The sequence below is a fragment of the Uloborus diversus genome, chromosome 3 (assembly GCF_026930045.1).
Source record: "Uloborus diversus isolate 005 chromosome 3, Udiv.v.3.1, whole genome shotgun sequence".
Taxonomy (NCBI): Eukaryota; Metazoa; Arthropoda; class Arachnida; order Araneae; family Uloboridae; genus Uloborus; species Uloborus diversus.
The window spans coordinates 30,257,385-30,276,798 of record NC_072733.1 but is presented as its reverse complement, the minus strand read 5'-3'; the positions used below and the strand labels follow the sequence as shown (position 1 = coordinate 30,276,798).

Below are 19,414 nucleotides of genomic sequence, written 5' to 3'. Positions count from 1 at the left end.
ACAACCTAGCACAGTTGCCAAACCATCAAAGACCAATCCCTGATTGGTCAACAAAAATGGCAAGATGCCAATGGGGAGTAAACACAAACAAAAAAGTGAGCACTGAAAATATTTCGATCAACCTATTTATACGTTCTATGACCGCGATACGTCATCCCATGACACACCCTACTTTGCATTGGAGATATACATCTCAACTATTCCTGATTGAGTGATTTAACAATCTTTCTATTCGTTTTTTCGGCTCAAAGTAGCCAAAAACATCTCAACCATCAGGTGTTACGTCATAGGATGATTCCGATGTTGCACGATCATGCCCGAATCAATTTCAGTTATCCGCCGCTGGGACACAGGACGCGGAGTGGCAAAAACATATCGGAGGTAAGTTTCAAAAAATACTTTAACATTTGTAATTAAATTAAAAGCGCTCCAAGATACTGAATAAAGGCTTTCAAGCCCAACATGTGCCCCCCTCTTGGAGACCTTTTATTAATTACATACATGAAACAATTTAAATACTATATACAATATAAACATACACATGAGCTTACAATTTGAAAAAATTTATTTTTTACATTCCACACCCCCCAATTAAAAATAATTCTGCATAAGGAGTTTAGACTATATTTAGATCCTATGTAGAAATCCTATTAGAATCCTATGTAGGCTAAACAGCCAAATACTTTCAAATGTCTAACAGAAGGCTTATTCCCACAAAAAAGCTCAAAAGGGGTTTTCTTTTCATTTCCGACTACAGTCCTGTTTCTTATGTAATTAAAGCACATAGCTGCTTCTGCCCAAAATTCCTCTTCTAGCCCGGAATCTCTTGACATTGCTCTAACACCATTCATAATCGTGAGATTATACCTCTCTACAACGCCATTTTGCTGAGGCGTATAAGTGTTAGTCCTCTCAATTTTTATCCCCTGGCTAGTGAGATAACTTTCAAATTTATCATTACCGTATATACTCGCGTATAGGTCGATCTCGCGTATAAGTCGACCCCCCCTTTTTCAGAGAAAAAATCCAGAAAAAATCTAAAACCCGCGTATAAGTCGACCCCCACACTTTCCAAAAACATCGCGAATTATTTTCAAAGAAATTTCAAAATAATGAACACATTTATTTACAAATAAAATAGGAATTAAATAGGAAAACATTTCTAAAAGCCTTCAAACTCGGATTCCGAGTCGGACGCAAAAAAAAAGTTCATTAAAGTCCGCTTCCGTCATCACCGCATCATCGTATACATCGGCGGCTGCAGAATCGTCAATGACATCAGAGGTTGCGTTCGACGAACCTCACGGGTAAACCGGTAAGTAACCAGTTACTAACCGCGGCGTTCTATGATCAACCGGTTACCCGCAGCGGTTACTATTCTAAGCAGTTGATTGGTTGATTTGAGCACGTGATCATTAGCTGTCACGTGATTCACTAACCGGTCGCTCCCGGTCGTGCTCGTCGAACGCACTCTCAGTCTGAATGGCGTGACTGTTGACGATAAATATTTTCATACGTTTCACGATATTTGTTAATTGCTGATTTGATCCTTAATAAAGAAGAATAAAATTATCTTTATTTATGTGTATTATTTAGGTTTTTTTAGTTATTATTTGTGAATAAGTTTACTTTTTCACACGATCAATTTATCAGCAACTACCTGTAACCGCACATCGGCATTTCTCGTAGCTTCCCAGCTCTCGTTGATCGGAAAATTTGACCCGCGTATAAGTCGACCCCCCCTTCCTTTGATCTCATTTTTTGGACAAAATTTCTCAACTTATACGCGAGTATATACGGTAACGAATTCTCTCCCGTTGTCGGAATGAACAGCTTTAATTTACCTATCAAGAAACCTCTCATTTCTTTTCTGAAAATTCAAAAAAACATTGAATGCCTCGTCTTTACTCTTTAAGAAAAATACGAAAGATTTGCGAGAAAAATCATCAATTAAACAATAGATGTATCTTTTCCCCCCAAAGGATTCAGTCTGAAAAGGACCGGCCAGATCCATGTGAATTAGATCAAGAGGAACTTGTGACCGACGCTCAGGAACAGACCTAAAAGAGCATTTTCTCTTTTTACCCAATTTACAAGGTTCACATTCAAATCTGGGCCCCCTTTTAATTTCAAGACCTTGGGTGGCTCCTAACTTGTTAAATTAATAGTGTCCATATTTGTATGAGCAAAACGTTTATGCCACAGCTCCATATCTACATTCACAGCATTGGCTCTTTCAAAGTGATTCTTAACAGTAGGGGTATCAACATAATTGATATTTTCACAATTTACATAAAAACTTGGTTTAACATAATAAAGTTTATTAATTAAGACTGCAGTAAACAATTTAACATTTTCTTTATTAAAGACACAAATTTTACCCGGATACCATCTTATTTTAAAACCTTGTCGGTCAATACATGATCCGGAAAGTAAATTGCGGCGCAATGTTGGAGCATAGAATACATAATTTAAAGATATTGTTAGCAGCTTCCTATCTGACTCTATTTTGAAAATTACCCTACCTATTCCTTCTACTTTACTTTTAATATTACCAACTGCCACCTCCATTTGGGTATTTTGAACAGGCTTTAATTCTGTGAATAAATTTTTGTCCCGGCAAAAATGTGCCGTACTTCCTGAATCAAAAAGCCAGGAATTTTCACATTTTGGAATAGTAGAGTTAGCCGAGATTTCGTCAGATTCTTCCACTGAACAAAACATGCCAGCAGCTTGAGCGTCTGATTTAGATTTATTATTTACATTTTTATTTTGACTATCTTTATTCCTGCTCCAACACCGCGAGGCAATATGACCCTTTTTCTTACAATAATGACAAATTTTGTTTTTAAAAAAAGGTTTACTCCTTTCATTTGCCACTCCGTGTCTGTTGGGTTTAGAAAAAACATTCATTGCCGAATTTGATGTATCAGGTTCTTTAGTCAAATATTTGATTCTACCCTCCTCGGCTAATAACTCATCTTTTACTTTGGAGAAGGTAAACATACTTGCGTCCCACCGGTAAATAGCCTGGACAATACTGTCAAAGTTGGAGGGCAGATACCTAATCAATTGAAAAGTCCGAATCTTTTCTTCCATTACATAACCATTATCAACAAGTTGTTTATGGATTCCCCCCAACCTGGCAGCGAATAACCCAATTGATTCGTTTTCATTTAGTTTACATGAAAAGTAGGACTCCCACAATGTCGCCATCCTGGCCAGAGATGGGGGTTCAAAATTACCTTTCAGTGTATTCCAAGCTTCGCTTGGGTCTTCTATATCGTCTATCAGCCTTTTTACGTCGCCTTCTAAGTTTAAATAAATTATTGCCAAAGCTTGACCACATTTCTTCCGGTCAAGTGCAGGAATGTTTTCCCCCTCTAATTTCTTTTGGGTTACTTCCCATAGGTCTCTTTCAATAAGGACCATTTTAATATCTCTGGACCAGGTGGCCCAATTATGGGATCCCAACTTTTCTATATTTCTATAATCTTTATCCATTATCAAAAAATATTTTATTTCCCACGGGCAGACCAAACCACGCACTCTGCTACCACTTGTTGGGAAATGTGTCTTTACCTTAAGTTCATAGAACTAAATAAAAGGTTTACAGAACCACAACATCAAAAAGCCGTGCAGTCTGCCAGTAAGAAATAAAACATACTCAAAGTAATTTTAAATAAATAACATTTATTAAAATATCACAGTATACAACAATAAAAATTTGTTAAATACCAAAAATAATTTAGATTGTAAAACCCCCCAATAATCACAGAAATTTCAAAGTTAAATTGTTAAATAAACACTTTTAGAAAAACGCGAAACATTTTAGAAAAATTGTAAAATGTCACCTTCCTGCGCTAAATGCGCATGTTTACATTTCTGAAGAATTCTTGACCAAGTGTAATCGAATTTGTGGATTCATCAAACAGTTCCATCATTCACCGGTCGATAAGCTTGCTTAGTTCTAGAAGAACCTTTTCAAATACCGGAACACAAACTTGTGCACACACAGGAATCTCACCGGAACCTTCTGGAACTATGGTTGGAACATCTAGGAAATCCAATCATGAAGGTCACTCTGAAGGACATCGATGATTTCAAACTGATGACAGTTCCATACCATCATAGGGGCACCGGTAGATCAATCCAGGTATAGGCCAAGTTTAAGTGTTAGGCCTAGTTGCAATGAACTACATCTCCCGCGAACATCTTCAGCAATGTTGACATTTTCCCTCCATAAAAAGGAGTAATTTAGAACATTCTTAAACAACAATTAACACTGAATAAAACTTATCTCAAGCCCTGCTTGAATTCAAAAACGTTGCATCATCAACGGCTCGAGCGCGCCGCAACTTCCATCAACAACCTAGCACAGTTGCCAAACCATCAAAGACCAATCCCTGATTGGTCAACAAAAATGGCAAGATTCCAATGGGGAGTAAACACAAACAAAAAAGTGAGCACTGAAAATATTTCGATCAACCTATTTATACGTTCTATGACCGCGATACGTCATCCCATGACACACCCTACTTTGCATTGGAGATATACATCTCAACTATTCCTGATTGAGTGATTTAACAATCTTTCTATTCGTTTTTTCGGCTCAAAGTAGCCAAAAACATCTCGACCATCGGGTGTTACGTCATAGGATGATTCCGATGTTGCACGATCATGCCCGAATCAATTTCAGTTATCCGCCGCTGGGACACAGGACGCGGAGTGGCAAAAACATATTGGAGGTAAGTTTCAAAAAATACTTTAACATTTGTAATTAAATTAAAAGCGCTCCAAGATACTGAATAAAGGCTTTCAAGCCCAATATGTTCCCCCCTCTTGGAGACCTTTTATTAATTACATACATGAAACAATTTAAATACTATATACAATATAAACATACACATGAGCTTACAATTTGAAAAAATTTATTTTTTACATTCCACCCCCCAATTAAAAATAATTCTGCATAAGGAGTTTAGACTATATTTAGATAATGGCTTCGTGAAAATGTCAGCTATGTTTACATTCGTCCTAACATATTCAATAGAAAACAATTTTTGTTCAATTAAATTTCTCAGAAAATGATATCTGACATCTGTGTTTAGTCCTCGAGTTTTCAATTGGGGATTTCGAAAAATCAATAGTTGCAATGTTATCACAAAAAATTACAGTTTCTTTTAGTTGAAAACCTTCAATTCCTAAGTTGTTGATCTCATCAATTATTCTTTTCAACCAAACTATTTCTTTAGCCGTTTCTCCCAATGAGATGTATTCGGCTTCCATGGTTGATAATGAGACACATTTGTGTTTAAAGGTTCTCCAACTTATCGGAACTTTATCAATACAAACTATTGAACCCCCCATTGATACTCTATCCTCACAATTTGCAGCATAATCAGAATCTGAAAAACCTCTAATTCTAATACTGTTAATAGCACTTAAATTAAATTTATAGTTACAGGTGTATTTCAAATAGCCTAATAATCTTAAAAGAAAATCCCAATGTTTCTTACCGGGATTAGCCTGGAATTGTGAAAATATATTAACTGCATATGAAATGTCAGGACGAGTTTTTCCGGCAATGTATGCCAAGCACCCTAGCAAATTCCGGTACGGGAGTTTCTCCATCTCTTTGATTTCGTACTCGGTCTTAGGACAATCATCCTTGGACAAAACCGTACCTCTTGAAATTGGAAGGGTAGATATAGGCACATTATACTCAGAAAAAAGGTTTAAAATTTTGGAAATATAAGAAATCTGGTGAATGAAAATTTTACCATCATTCTCAATAAATTCAATTCCCAACAATTTTCTTGTTTTCCCCAGTTTTTTAATATCATATACAGTTTTAATTTCATCAATTACATTTTTAACTAAATTTTTATTCTTGGTAAAAATCAAAATATCATCCACATATATTAACAGGAAAATTTCACTGTTCCTCACGTAAACACAATTACATCCTATTATTCTTTTAAATTGGAATCGCTGGAGAACACCATCAATTTCATGAAACCAATTTCTCCCGGACTGGTGTAGTCCATATAAGGATTTCTTAAGTTTACATACATAGTTAGGATGAATTTTACTTATAAAACCTGGCTGCCTCATAAAAATATTTTCTTCCAGGTCAGCATATAAATATGCATTCTTTATATCAATTTGAAAATGACACCATTTTAATAAAGATACAAAATTTGTGAAAAATAGTCTTACTAAAGAAAATTCCACCACCGGGCTGAAGACCTCAGAATAGGACTCACCAGGGATCTGGCGATTTCCGCCTGCAACAAGTCTTGCCTTATATCTTACAATCTCATCATGATCATTTTTCTTCAAATCATACACCCACCGGTTCCCCAGAATGGGCTGATTCTTAGGTGGAGGTACAAGTTCCCACACACTTCTCTGTTTGATGACTTCTAGTTCATCTTCCATAGCAAGTCTCCAGTTCTTCAAATCGGGGGTGGATAAACATTGTTTATAGGAATTGGGAATTAATACTTCAACCAAACTAGCCTCAGGGACTTCTTCCTCACTTTCATCAGAAGTAACAATTTCTTCCTGGGGTTGATCCCCATTAGAAACTTCCCCACTTACAGGATCATAATCATAATCTGTCAATTGGACACTCATAATCTTGTAATCGTAATTTTAATCAAGTGTTTCTTGCATAATCGTAATTGTAATCTAAGTTTAAATAATCGTAATTTTGTTCAGTAATCGCGTACTCCCGACTTGCTGAAAGTGAAAACTTTCAAGTTGCGTTTCTACAACACTACTCGTGCATTGGATTATTATAAAGCAAAAGTTTGCAATTCCATTATCTTTTGAGAGAAGTATGCAAAGGAACATTTTTGTACTAAAATCACAAACAAAATATAATCTTTGTTTCCTACATTTACTGAATGCAAAAAAAAAAAAATTGCAGTGAAAAAAACCCTACAATGTTAACACACTTAAAAACATTTCATGGTCGTTAACTATACTATGTTCAGTGTCAAAATATGTATATATGTATGTTTTAAAATGTCTAACAGTTGCAAAGAGCAAGCAACTTCTGACATTCTCTGAAAGCAGTGATTTAGCAAACAAAATGTTAGAATGAATGTTTTAAGAGTCAAGAAAGCAAATCCAGTGGCACGACAGCTTATAAGGGCCAAGGCCTACTGTACCCATCTCACTCCTTCTGACCAAGGGCTCTGGGGTGCTAGGCAGATGTTCCGGTTAAGAGGTCAGACTAACGCGGAACCCCTAGGGTTTAGTTCCCAAGCATACTTGGTACTTATTTTATCGACCCACTGAAGGAATGAACAGTTGAATCAATCAATCCCAACCCGGAGATCGAACCCGGACCAGCAGCGTGGAAGGGCTACCACTGAGCCTCTGGGCTTCAGAGCACTAGAATATAATTTAGGAAGAAGAGAGCAGTGGGTTACGGAGTCTTTAGATGAAAGATCTGAACGCAGATTGGTCAGAAATGCTGCCGATACGCTAAGGTGCACAAATGCACACCGTTTTCAAATCGAGAGAATTCCGCAAGTGTTTCCGAATACACTTACAGATTAATCATGCACTGTACTGGAGAAAAAGGGTTGACCTAAGACTGATAATTATAAAACTGGAGAAAAATATTATTGTAGCAAAAAAAATTATTGATTATTATATAACACTAATATTTGTCATACCTCGGATACCATTTATTTCACTCGATAGCAATGTGCCTTTTAAATTCAAACGTAAACAATTTCTCGTTAGATTAGCCTTCCTAATGACTATAAATAAAGCAGAGAGTCAAAATGATTTTGTGAAAACATATTAGCAGTAAAATCAGGTCTTCACGAATCAATTTGTTGATTTACTTTGCCATTGTTGTTCAGTTCTTAACTTCAATGCATTGCAAAACTAAGTGACATGTTTTGGCAGTGAGAATTGTCCATTAAATTCATTTAGTCTATGTGGAATAACATAATACAGTGAAGCACGGTTTATAGGTTTCTCTTCTATTCGTTTTTATTAATTATACGTTTTCTAAATTGTCCCTGGAGGGTCTAATATACATTTTCTTTACCAATTATACATTTTTTCATTTGTACGCTTTTTTCATAGTCCTTTTAAAAACGTATAAGCGGTGCTTCACTGTATATAAAAAAAATGTGGTTGGAAAAAAAACTTCAATATTTACAGGTTGCAGTTAGTTAAGCTTGACCACGAAAAGAAGGCCCCACTGACCTTGAAGGGAAACATCATTTGTAATAGGTAGAATATTTCAGAAAGCACCAAATAGTAAGAGGCATGGTCGCTTTAACCCTATCTATTCCAAAATAATAACAAACAACCTATTACAAATGATGTTTTTGCATTGAGGTCATCCACCTTCTTTTCGTGGTAAGCTATAGCAGGGCTGTGGAGTCAGACTGGTTTTATGGTAAAGGAGTCAGAGTCGAAGGTTTAAAATTTCAAGAGACGGAGTCGGTAATTTTCTCTCAAAATTCGCAGCTCTGCCAATATTTGCGGAGTCACAGCCGGAGTTCTACTAATTTTGGGTAAAGGAGTCGGGGTCTCTAAAAATCCTGTAGTTGGTGTAAGACATTTTTCCTCCAACTCTGCAGCCCTGGTAAGTAGGGAACTTGATTTTTTGTAAGCAATATGGTTAAGGGAAATACCTTTTGACAACAACATTAACTTTGCAAACTATTTTTAAAAAAAACAGAAGAAGATCATAATACTTCTCTGCATACACGATAGAAATTTTCTGGGTTTTCAGATACTATGACTCTTGAATGCCTTACATATGACATGTCTATGACTAAAAAGAGGTATTTTCAAATCTAAAAATAAATTTTTCAAAAGTTTGTCCCTGTGCATTATTTATAGTCATTAGGGAAGGCTAATCTAACAGGAAATTGCTCACGTTTGAATTTAAAAGGCACGTTACTATCGGATAAAATAAGTAGTATTCGAGGATAAGTATCAGTATTATTATTAGCATTTTTTTTTAAATAAAAGAATATTTTTCTCCAGTTTCATTACTATCACTGTGATTTCAACTCTTTTCTCCAGTAAAGTGCATGATTATACCGGAAATATGTTTGAAAACACTTGCAGAACTCACTCGATTTGCAATTCGTGGTTCACGGCGTGCGTTTGCGCGCCTAATCCTATCGGCAGCATTTCTTACCGATCAGCGTTTAAATCTTTCATCTAAAGACTCCCAAGCACACTGCTCTTTTCTTTGTAAATTATATTCAAGTGATCGAAAACACTCATTCAAAAATCAAAATTCTAATGCTAGACATCTAAAGCTAGAAGCGAGTCTGCAGCTCTTGTAAACAACGATCGTAAACAAAGCGGATCGTTGCCAACGGAGAGAAAGAAATAAAGACTCGTTTTGCGCCACGCATAAGCGTTTTATATATATATATATATATATATATATAAACAATATGTGAGCCAAATGTTATGCAATTTATATAAAAAATAATGAGAAAAAGGAAAATTGCTAGCAGCTATTTAATAGGAAAAGACAAAGTATGAATCCAGAGCTCATCAGCTGTGGAGGATTCAATAAATACGGTCAAAAGGTCAAAAAACTTTAACAATGAACTAAAAGAGAGTGTTTAAGCTCCAGTACATGCATTATAGAGTAACATTGGGCAAACGCACCACATGTTAAACTATAAACAATGAACAAGCTCAAACCTAAAATTAAAAGCAGGGGGTTTTGCCTCGACTAATTAGGAAAACAAGTTCTGAATAATTAGTCATCCACAGGACAGTACCTGCCAATAACTAAAATTATCTTACCTTGAGATCCATTATAATAAAGCCAATCTGATATTCAACTTGACCGAATTCATTCTAGTTATCAACGTAAAAGTGAGACAATAAGTCCATATCCAAAGAGATTAATCCAAAAACATGCCAGTCGTCCGTTTCCCACGTGTAAAAACCTTCCACCACAGCGATCCAAAAAATGGTTTGTCACGATTGTATCATACATTTATACAGTTAAACCCTTTCAAGAGAAGCGAAATGTTCAACGAAAGCTATACTTAAGCAAATGTTTTCAGCCAGTTTTTAGGGAGGTTATTATTAAAAAGAATATTTTTGAGTACAGAAATTTCTTGATTAAATGCAGAAATGGTATTGCAAATTCATTTTAATCTGATAGCTTGCAAAACAATGATGCCAAATAGAAACCTTTATACTTTAGCAGGAGGAAAAATCTTATAAGCTGTTAACTTTCAAATTAAATTCACGCCTTTTATCATAGAGTATAGTGTAACAATTTGAATCAATTTATATGATAATATCCAGGAAATTGAAGTTATTTTGAGTAAAACTAGTCTTTTTGAGCGTTAATGAATTATGATATATAGTTTTGCTAAATTCAGAAAAAATTGGAAAATTTATGCACAATGGTCATCGATGTATCTGCAACAAAGAGGTGCAGAAGAAGGATTATCAAGTAAAACTTTTCTCTCATAATATAAAAGATAAAGGCTGGCTAATGTGGAGCTAAAATTAGCTTCCATTGCAATGCCATTGATTTGAAGAAAACATAAATTACCATTTTTGGAAAAGTTATTGAAAATACAAAATTTAAAAAGACCAAGAAAAACATTTCATTAAAATCAAGGTAGTCCTTAACCGAATTAAAAATAAAAACACCTTTTTCCTCTGAAACAGAGGGAAAAGTTCAATGAGTGGGATATTGGTGAAGAGGTTTTCAAAATCAAAGGTTTCCAAGCAATTTATATCAAGTATATTCAGTAAATTGATCACTTCTACACTGTTATTAACAATCCAGAGCCAATTCTTTTGTTGAGGTTTAATTGTTCCAGAATTTTTTTGAAAAATTGTTCAAGTTTTACACTCAGATTTTTTCTAACGGTGTTGTGAGCAGAATATATAAAGCAAAATCCAACAGGTGTTTTATGAAATTTTGGAATTGCATATAAGTAAGGTAAGTTAACAGAATCAGGACGTGGCAATTTAAAAAGTTTGTAAGCAGCAGCAAATTTTTTGATGATAGAAGATTCATTAAGTTTGGATAAATTATAAGTGGTGGTTTTTTGAAGTTCATTTTTCAAAATATTAGCATATAATTTTTTGCAGCGGATAGAATAATTAGAACTGGCTTTATCAACAACTGTTAAGACATAGGCTTTTTTAAAATCATTAATGGTATTATTTTCATCAGCGGAGAGATGGAAGTATTCTATGTTGACAATATCATGCAAACGTGATTTCAATTCAATTAAAAAGTGGTGTCTGTATTCAAGAAATGCATTACGCGGAACATTAAACCTATAAGAGATTCTTCTTAAAAAATACTCAAGTTCAAAGGCAAGCTTATTATAAGCTTTCAAAAAATTAATACGAAAATTAGGCCAATATTTAGTACCCTAACTGAAAAGTTTAATGAGTTTTTTTTTTTTTTGTAAAAAATTGAAATCACCAGTCAGAATATGACCAAGATCATAATTATAGAAGATGAAATTAGAGAAATTAGCACAGTTGCAATCAATGTCCAACATGCCAAACGTGTTGATCTTAATTCCTTCTTTCTTTTTGTTAAAATTGTTGGGATGTTTAAAAATTTCAATCGCTTCTCTGACGTAGGAGTAGCCAAATTAAACACAGTATTAGCATAATAGTCAGATGGCTGTGAAAGCCTTCATTCTTACATCAAGCGTCATTTGTAAATTTTGTTGATCTTACGTGGAACTTTAGTTTTAATGCATATATTATGTGTGAAAATTTTAATTGAATAGCAAATCCAACTTGACTAACAAATTTCACTACCTGATTTCTTGTTAACCATTGCTGTATAAAAATACGCTGGCCTCAAAAAGTTAAGAAGGTACAATCTTTTTTTTGCTTCTAATTTGCAAATGAATGAATGTAGGAACGAAAAATTTGGAGGATATGTGCAGACCCCGAAGAGTTCCTATTTTTCCTACTTTTTCCTACTTTTTAGAGCTCTCTCCTTATTTTCCTACTTTTTCCTTTTTTTTTCCTACTTTTTCTTTCTTTAGTATAGCACTTCTAACTGTGCATTGATTCTTATTTTTACAATGCCGCATCTATAATTTTCTACATGTTTCAATTTTGAAAAGCAAAAGAAACAAGCGGATCCTGAGCTTTTCATTGACTGACTGCAGTAATTTCTGGAAGGAACGCCGCGGCGTTTGCGTGTTTAAAGTTAAATTTTCGTTAGCGACTTTTTTGCTGTTGCAGCGTTTATGATCCACTTTTCTTTTTATCTCCTCCTCTTACTGCTTTAACGAAACAATAAAGAAATAGATACTGGCACATTCTGGTGCAAATATATATTATTTACCCGTTAATTAGAAGCTTTAATTAAAAAAAACGGCCAACTTCAAAAAGTGCGGGAAAAGCCAGATTTCCTATTCGCCATTTTTTTGTTTTGTTGATTACAAGTGAAATGGAGCTCTATTTAAACAGAAAGGCAATGTAAAACCTTAAAAGGAACGTAAGGAAGCAAAAAATGAAAAACCTGTACACTGTACATATTTTATTAATGTTAGTACAAAATAAAAGCTACAAATAACAGAAATTCGCAAAAACGAACCACTTCAAAAATAATTGAGGAAATTAACTTTTTTCATACATAAATATGATTATTGTTCAATGTACATTCTAAATCGTAAACATGATTATAAAATCTATAAAATTTCATTTTTTTTCCCTTTGCAAAGAGTATTTGAAAAAAAAGAACACTGCAAAACCTAGAAGAGGAAAACGTTTCCCATTTTTCTCCAAAAATCGGAAATCAATTTAAATGCGAGATTCCGTTTTTGTTTCTCAACTTTTTTAAAAGTTGGGAGATAGAGCCACAAGCAAATAATTACTGAATTTTTTTTTCTTTTTTATGGGTATTTTCTACTCTGATATCATAAATCCTCTGATCGAGGTGTTGCTTATCCTTTTTATGTGCTGATGCGTTTATGGCAATGCGGCATTTCGCACATTTTCTTTAAAAAAATTTTGACACTCTTACTCTTTTCTGGGTGCGGCAATTATACCGATGCGGCATATCTACTGTAAGTTATTGTACTCAGGGCGCCTTATCAAAGGAAGGGGGGCGGGAGAAAGAGATATATGCAGGCATTTCACGCCAGATGCTCCCCCCTCACTCTCAATTTCGTAAACAATTTCCGATTGAATATTTTTGTTGCATGGTGAGGATTGAGAGAAACTACATGCCTTCCCTTTTATGCACAGAGAAACATTAGATACTGATCTTTGTCTTTGATAAAAATGTTATGTTTACCATCATGTTTTTTTCCGTGACAAAAATGTTGGAACAAGAAGGGGGTAAAAATCATCAAGACAATAAAACAATATTTGTTTTTATCGCTTGATTAAAATTAAAACTGGCCAATCATTTTGATTTTTCCCCCGGGGGTGGCTATCGAAGGACGTATACTGTGAATGCAAATTTTATCTGAAAACAACAAAAACCGCACAAACTCTTGTATAGTTAAGCATTAATTTTCAAAAGCCAGGAAGGGGAGATATTGACCCCACTGACCCCCATAAATGACGTGCCTGAAACAAAAATTTAAGTTGAATACTAAAAATACATAAAAAAATACAAGCCCTTCAGTTTACTTATTTCGTGATTTATTTAGTTTTATTATTTTTTTATAAATTTTATGTCCCATATTTAAGAACAAATTTATTTTAGTTCTGAACTTTCAGTCTATTTTCTTTTTTTTTTTTCAAATTCAAACATTTGCCCTTGCTTATGCAAAAATGCATGTCAGCTGCTGATTATTTTAAACCTAAAACTAATTTAATATTTGCTTTGCTTTTTGTATCGTAGTTTATGACAACAGGAGCTGAAAGTGTTAGTATTTTCAAATGATAAATGGATGCTCTAGAAGGAATGTTTTCGTTTTTGACAAAACAAAATCTTTAACAAAAATGGTTTTATTGTACCAAAATATAAATTTTATTATTATTACTATTATTATTATTATTGTTTTTTTTTTTTTTTTTTTTTTTTTTTTTTGAGATTGCCATATTGCATTTTATTCTTTAACCATTAAAAATTTTATTACTGTATTGTTGAAAGGTATTTCTTTGTTTGGATTTTTTTTCTTCATATTTTTGTAATTTATATCTTTGTTTCCACAAGTTTATTTTTCATACTGGTGATTGTCAGCTTGTTTCTTTCGTTTTGTTTTTGCGGCTCGGTCTTACATTAAATTCCTTTGATACTTGAAAAGTACTGTTGGTTTATATTTGGGACAGTTTTAAATCAAAAATACTATTAGTTTATTTTACATTAGAAATAAAATTTACGCTGAATTTGTTTCCTCTTGACGTGTGTGTAGTCCTATCTCTTCCTATTTTTTCCTACTTTTTTTAAGTGATTTTTTTCCTACTTTTCCTACTTTTTAAATTTTTGATTCCTTATTTCCTACTTTTTCGCTCCAAAAAACCACTTCGGGGTCTGTATGTGCATTGAAGGGCTTTTTATTGAATGCGTCATAGAAATTTGTATAAGTGCATTGCAAAAACCATTTATAACAAAAAAAGCAACCTTTGCGGAAAAGTTCATTCTTGAAGAAAACAGAACATCATATTGTTATGTAGTAAAATGTCATATAAACAATACAAAAATGGGTTCTAATAAGGAATGTGTCCCCCAAAACTTTAATTCATTGGCGGCATCAATTTTCCATGCTGTTTATTAAGTTGTCGGACACCGGAATAGGAAGCGAAGACCAGACACAGAGTAATCCTTGTTCCAGCTCATGTAACGAACTTGGAGGAGGATTTAAAGCATCAACCTGTCTGCCAAAATAGTCTCAAAGATGTTCTATCGGATTCAGGTCTGGATATTGAGCTGGCCATTCCATTCGTCCCAAACCGTGATCCTCAAGGTACTCCTCAACAATCAGAGCTCGGTGAGGTCTTTCATTATAATCTATCAGAATGAAGTCACTAGTAATAGCACCAGTATATGGGTGGACATATGGATCAATGATCTCATCCCGATATCTCAGACCAGTTGGTTCCGCCATGGAACACATGCAGGTCAGTGTGACCTAGCAGCATCAGCCTGCGACAATCCCATTTCCATGCATCTAACTGCTCTCCACCTTAACCAATTGGGTAAACGATGTCTCTAAGATTTTTTCTAAAATTTATTTATTGACTTTTGTCACCGAAACAGCTAATAACAGTTGAAAATGAACACAACTTACACAAAAGTACCGAAAGCTTGATGTTTGCATATTTTTCTTCACTCGTAAAAATATGCTCTTTTTTATAAAATAAAAGTAGTAGCAAACTTTTTTCATAATTAGTTTTAAAGTTTGTTTTTATCATTCATACAAACTATGCAGTTTATTGTTACTGCCTTTTTTTATGGGGAGCTTTGAAAAACATGTTGTACCTTAACTTTTTGAGGCCAGTGTAGTTCAACTGTTTGTATATATATATGTATATGTGTTTCAAATAAAAAAAATTACCAATTTTAATTGTTTTTTTCTATTAATTTTTAGGGAAGGGTTAGAAGACCCATTAGATGATTTAGGAATGGTTCAGCAACAGTTAGATCAAGTAATTAGTTTATTTAAATTTTGTTTACAATTTGGAATCATTTGCGAAACTTGCTGCTGTCTGGTTTCATAGTGATGAACATTGTGGTTCCTTAAAAAACAAAATTTTTAAAATGCTCTTAGTATCTGTATAATCTATAGTTATTTAATGAATAAAAAAAGTAATAATAAAACTTTGGGTTCATCATTTAATAAAGTTGCCCTTTTTTTTTTTAATGAATGATGTTTATTGAAATTTTCATCAAAATAATTTTCTGTTTAACCTTAGATAGAAACGTTAGGGAATTTCAAAAATAACTGTAATTTTTAAGGTTTTTTATAAAGTTTTACATGCATTAAAATCTTTCTGAAAGATTGAAATTAAGTAATAGAGAGCAACTATAAATATATATACAGGTCATTTGCACTGTTTAGAAAATGTTTTGCATTATTATTATTATTTTATTATCATAATTTGGCTGGGTTCACTGCGTAGTAGTACACTAAGTAGTATGTACAAAAAAAAAAGTTCATTGCGCAATATTAATTCACTGGTACGTAAAACTTAAGAAACAAGTGCGTTTTTTGTCATAACTCTACAAGAAATCATCCGATTGACATGAAATTTGAATATGATGAACATTATTTTGTACTTAAACGATGGTGAAAGAATAATGGCGCAGAAATGAATATAAAGCTCAAAGTAGGGTATGGAACAAAAAAGGCTTTATTTGACATATAGTGGCATTGCACATGATTGCCTGAAGAAGCGTACCGTAAAATCCCGAAAGTAACCCCCCTATCGATTATAGCCCCCCCCTTTTTTGTGAAAAGTGAAATCACTTTAAAATCCTGAATATACCCCCCCCCCCTTCACCTGAAACTTTTCCGATCATCTTCATTTGCCACTCCCTGCAAAAAAAGGATAACATTTTCTGCTTTACTTGGAAAGCATTTACAAAGGTTTAGTTTCCCCCTCCATGTGCAATTTTGCTTTTCTAAAAAAAAAAGAAAGAAAGAAAGAAAGCACAATGATTTAAAGAAAACAAAAATGGTCTCCATAGTTTATTCCTTCCAAAATGTCTAGACTCCTTTTGATGCAAGGGAACCCCCCCTTTTTTTTTGTTCATAAGTATTACAAAAGAAATTTATACGATTGTACTGCTTTTTATTCCATTTGGAAGGAGCATTTTTGTTCTGATTTGTGAAACTGAACGATCTTCAACACAGAGCCATTTTGAAAACGTGACACCATTTTGGAAACGTGTTGCTTAAAAAGCAGCTCGAAACTTAAAAATAACCTTTTTTAAAGGAGAAATAATGTAATTGAACGAGTTTAGGATCATCAGAAATGTAAACTTTACTAAATCGAGTAAGAGTTGTCTGTGTTTGCGTTCGCGATTTTTGCAAAGCTCAGTTTTCGAAATTACAATCTTCGTAACGAATTTGCGGCCGTGATTGCGATTTTCGCTTCTTTTCTGAAACAAGAACATTAAGATTTTAATTCTTTTACTGTAACCTTATTACTTTCAGTACATAATGAATTTTCAAGCGATAAATTATATGGGTTTTGCCAACTTAAGGTGCAAAATCCTTTCTTTCGAAAAAAAAAAGTGCGCCCTCATGCAATTTATTACTACTAAAAAATTATGACAAGTTTTTATTAATTAATTTCTCTTTCTTCATTAATATTAACTCTTATTTACTTATTATTTCTTTTCTGTACTCTAAAATTAATACTACTAAAAACAATTATTTTCACTAATTTTTCAGAAAAATCTCGATTATAACCCCCCCCTTTTGAAATCAACAAGTTTTGTTTTGAAAATAGGGGGGGGGTTACTTTCGGGATTTTACGGTAAGTACAACTGGCAGATGTTCCCTAGTATGGTATATGCCCTCCCCTTGCTGCAATGGTTGCTTGGCATCGTCTCTCCATTCTAAGCACCAGATTATCCAGGAGTTCTTGGGGTAAACGTCTCCATTCCTCCTTTAACGCATCTTTCAGCTGAAGGGTGTTACCAGGAGGATACTGTCGTGTTGCAAGATGTCTCCCTAATGCATCCCACACGTGCTCTATGGGATTTAGATCTGGAGAGTAAGCTGGCCAATCCATTCGTCAGATATCTTTACTTTCCAGTAGCTCTTGAACAATAGCAGTACGGTGTGGCCGGGCATTGTCATCCATAAAAATGAAGTCTGGTTCAATGGCCCCTCGGAACCGACGTACATGGGGTAGGATTAACTCATTGCAGTAGCGATCTCTAGTTACAGAACCTCGGTCAAAGATCTGAAGCTCAGTCCACCCGTTCAACATAATGCCAGCCCAGACGAGAACTCCTGGACCACCGTGACGATCTCTTTCCGCGATGTTATTGGGATGAAATCGAACTCCAACCTCTCTCCAGATCAACTGACGTTGAGAATCGCTTGTAGCAGTAAAAAGACTCATCTGTGAAGAGGACACGACTCCATTGATGAGGCGTCCAGGTTTTGCGTTCTCTGCGCCACTCTTAAACGGTGCTGGCTAACTTTTAAAGTTATGCAGCGTTCAGGACGTCTAGCAAATAAGCCACCTCTATTTAGATGTCTGGCCGCTGTAAATCTTGATACTTGTCATCCTGTGGCTGTGCACAGTTGCTGAGATATGGCGCTCACTGACTGAAAATGGTTTCTTTTCGCCTGTACGACAATGTAGCGGTCATCTCTTGGTGTTGTTTTCCTTGGACGGCCACCACCAACCTTCCGAACAGCTATACCAGTAGTTTTAAAGACATTCCAAGCACAAGAAACAACACTTTTGTTGATCCCGAACTCTTCGGTGAAACTGGTCACACTACGCCCCTCCTCAAGCTTCCCAATAATTCTTCCTCAAGTAAAGTCATCTAAATGATTTCTTGAAGACACGTTTCACAAAACAAATCACTTGCACTTGCAACAAATGTCTTTAACTATGGTGCTCTTCATCCTTTTATCACAGCTTTGACCTGTGTGCGCCGACCCACAAGGTTTGCACACACATCACCTACGACGTTTTATTTCTAAAATTTGCATACAAATAGTCTTCCTACTGAATTGCGTGCATATTATACTGCAATTTCATGGCTATCTTATACTTTGTTGGGTAGCTGTGGCCGAAAAATCACTTGTTGCTTAAGTTTTGCACACCAGTGTATAATAGTTGAACTAAAAGTGCATGTATAAAGAGGGAGAGAAGCATCAATTTTATAAGTAAATAGCATTCCTAACTGATCATTAGCGTAGCCAGTGGGGCATGAAAGAGCTACTATCACTCCCTAGGAAAAACATTTTTATTTCATTATGGTACCTTTTTTTTCCTTTCAAATTATCATTATTATTTTTCAATCAAGAATGTTGTTTCTTTATCTTGCATTATTTCATCAATTATTTATTAGTAACAGGTAATACTAAATAGAGAATATTGTAATATATTTGAAAACGTGATTAATTGCTTAGTGTTCTTTGCATTCTTAAAACTGCTGTTATGTTAAATTGAGTGTGAGATGTCATTTGCTGTTTTCATGACAGCTATGGCACGAGGAATCTTAGTACAATATAATCATGATTTAATGATTGTCAAGGGACTGGGAAAAGTTCATGTTAAATCTAAGAGCGTAGGCATTTAATGCAGTCAAATCTGGACCAGTAAAATGCATAGTAAAATTGAGAAAATCGGTAAATCGGGTACAGTTAAATCAAAGTTATACCGTAATTAGGTCCATTTTCTGCTGCCAACATTAAAGTTTGAGAAATCAAATACAGATGGGGACCACAAAAAATCGTCCTTAAGTAGAAATCGTCCT

At 34.5% G+C, this 19,414-nt stretch overlaps 1 protein-coding gene across 1 annotated transcript in view; it reads left to right on the top strand.

The window, feature by feature from the left end:
• The window catches only part of LOC129218311 (exportin-7-like), a 223,957-nt gene that overhangs the window by 65,888 nt on the left and 138,655 nt on the right, over positions 1 to 19,414 (top strand). Inside the window, exon 11 of the mRNA XM_054852545.1 lies at positions 15,555 to 15,612. Within this exon, the coding sequence (XP_054708520.1) occupies positions 15,555 to 15,612 (58 nt within the window). The remainder of the gene's footprint in view (positions 1 to 15,554; positions 15,613 to 19,414) is intronic.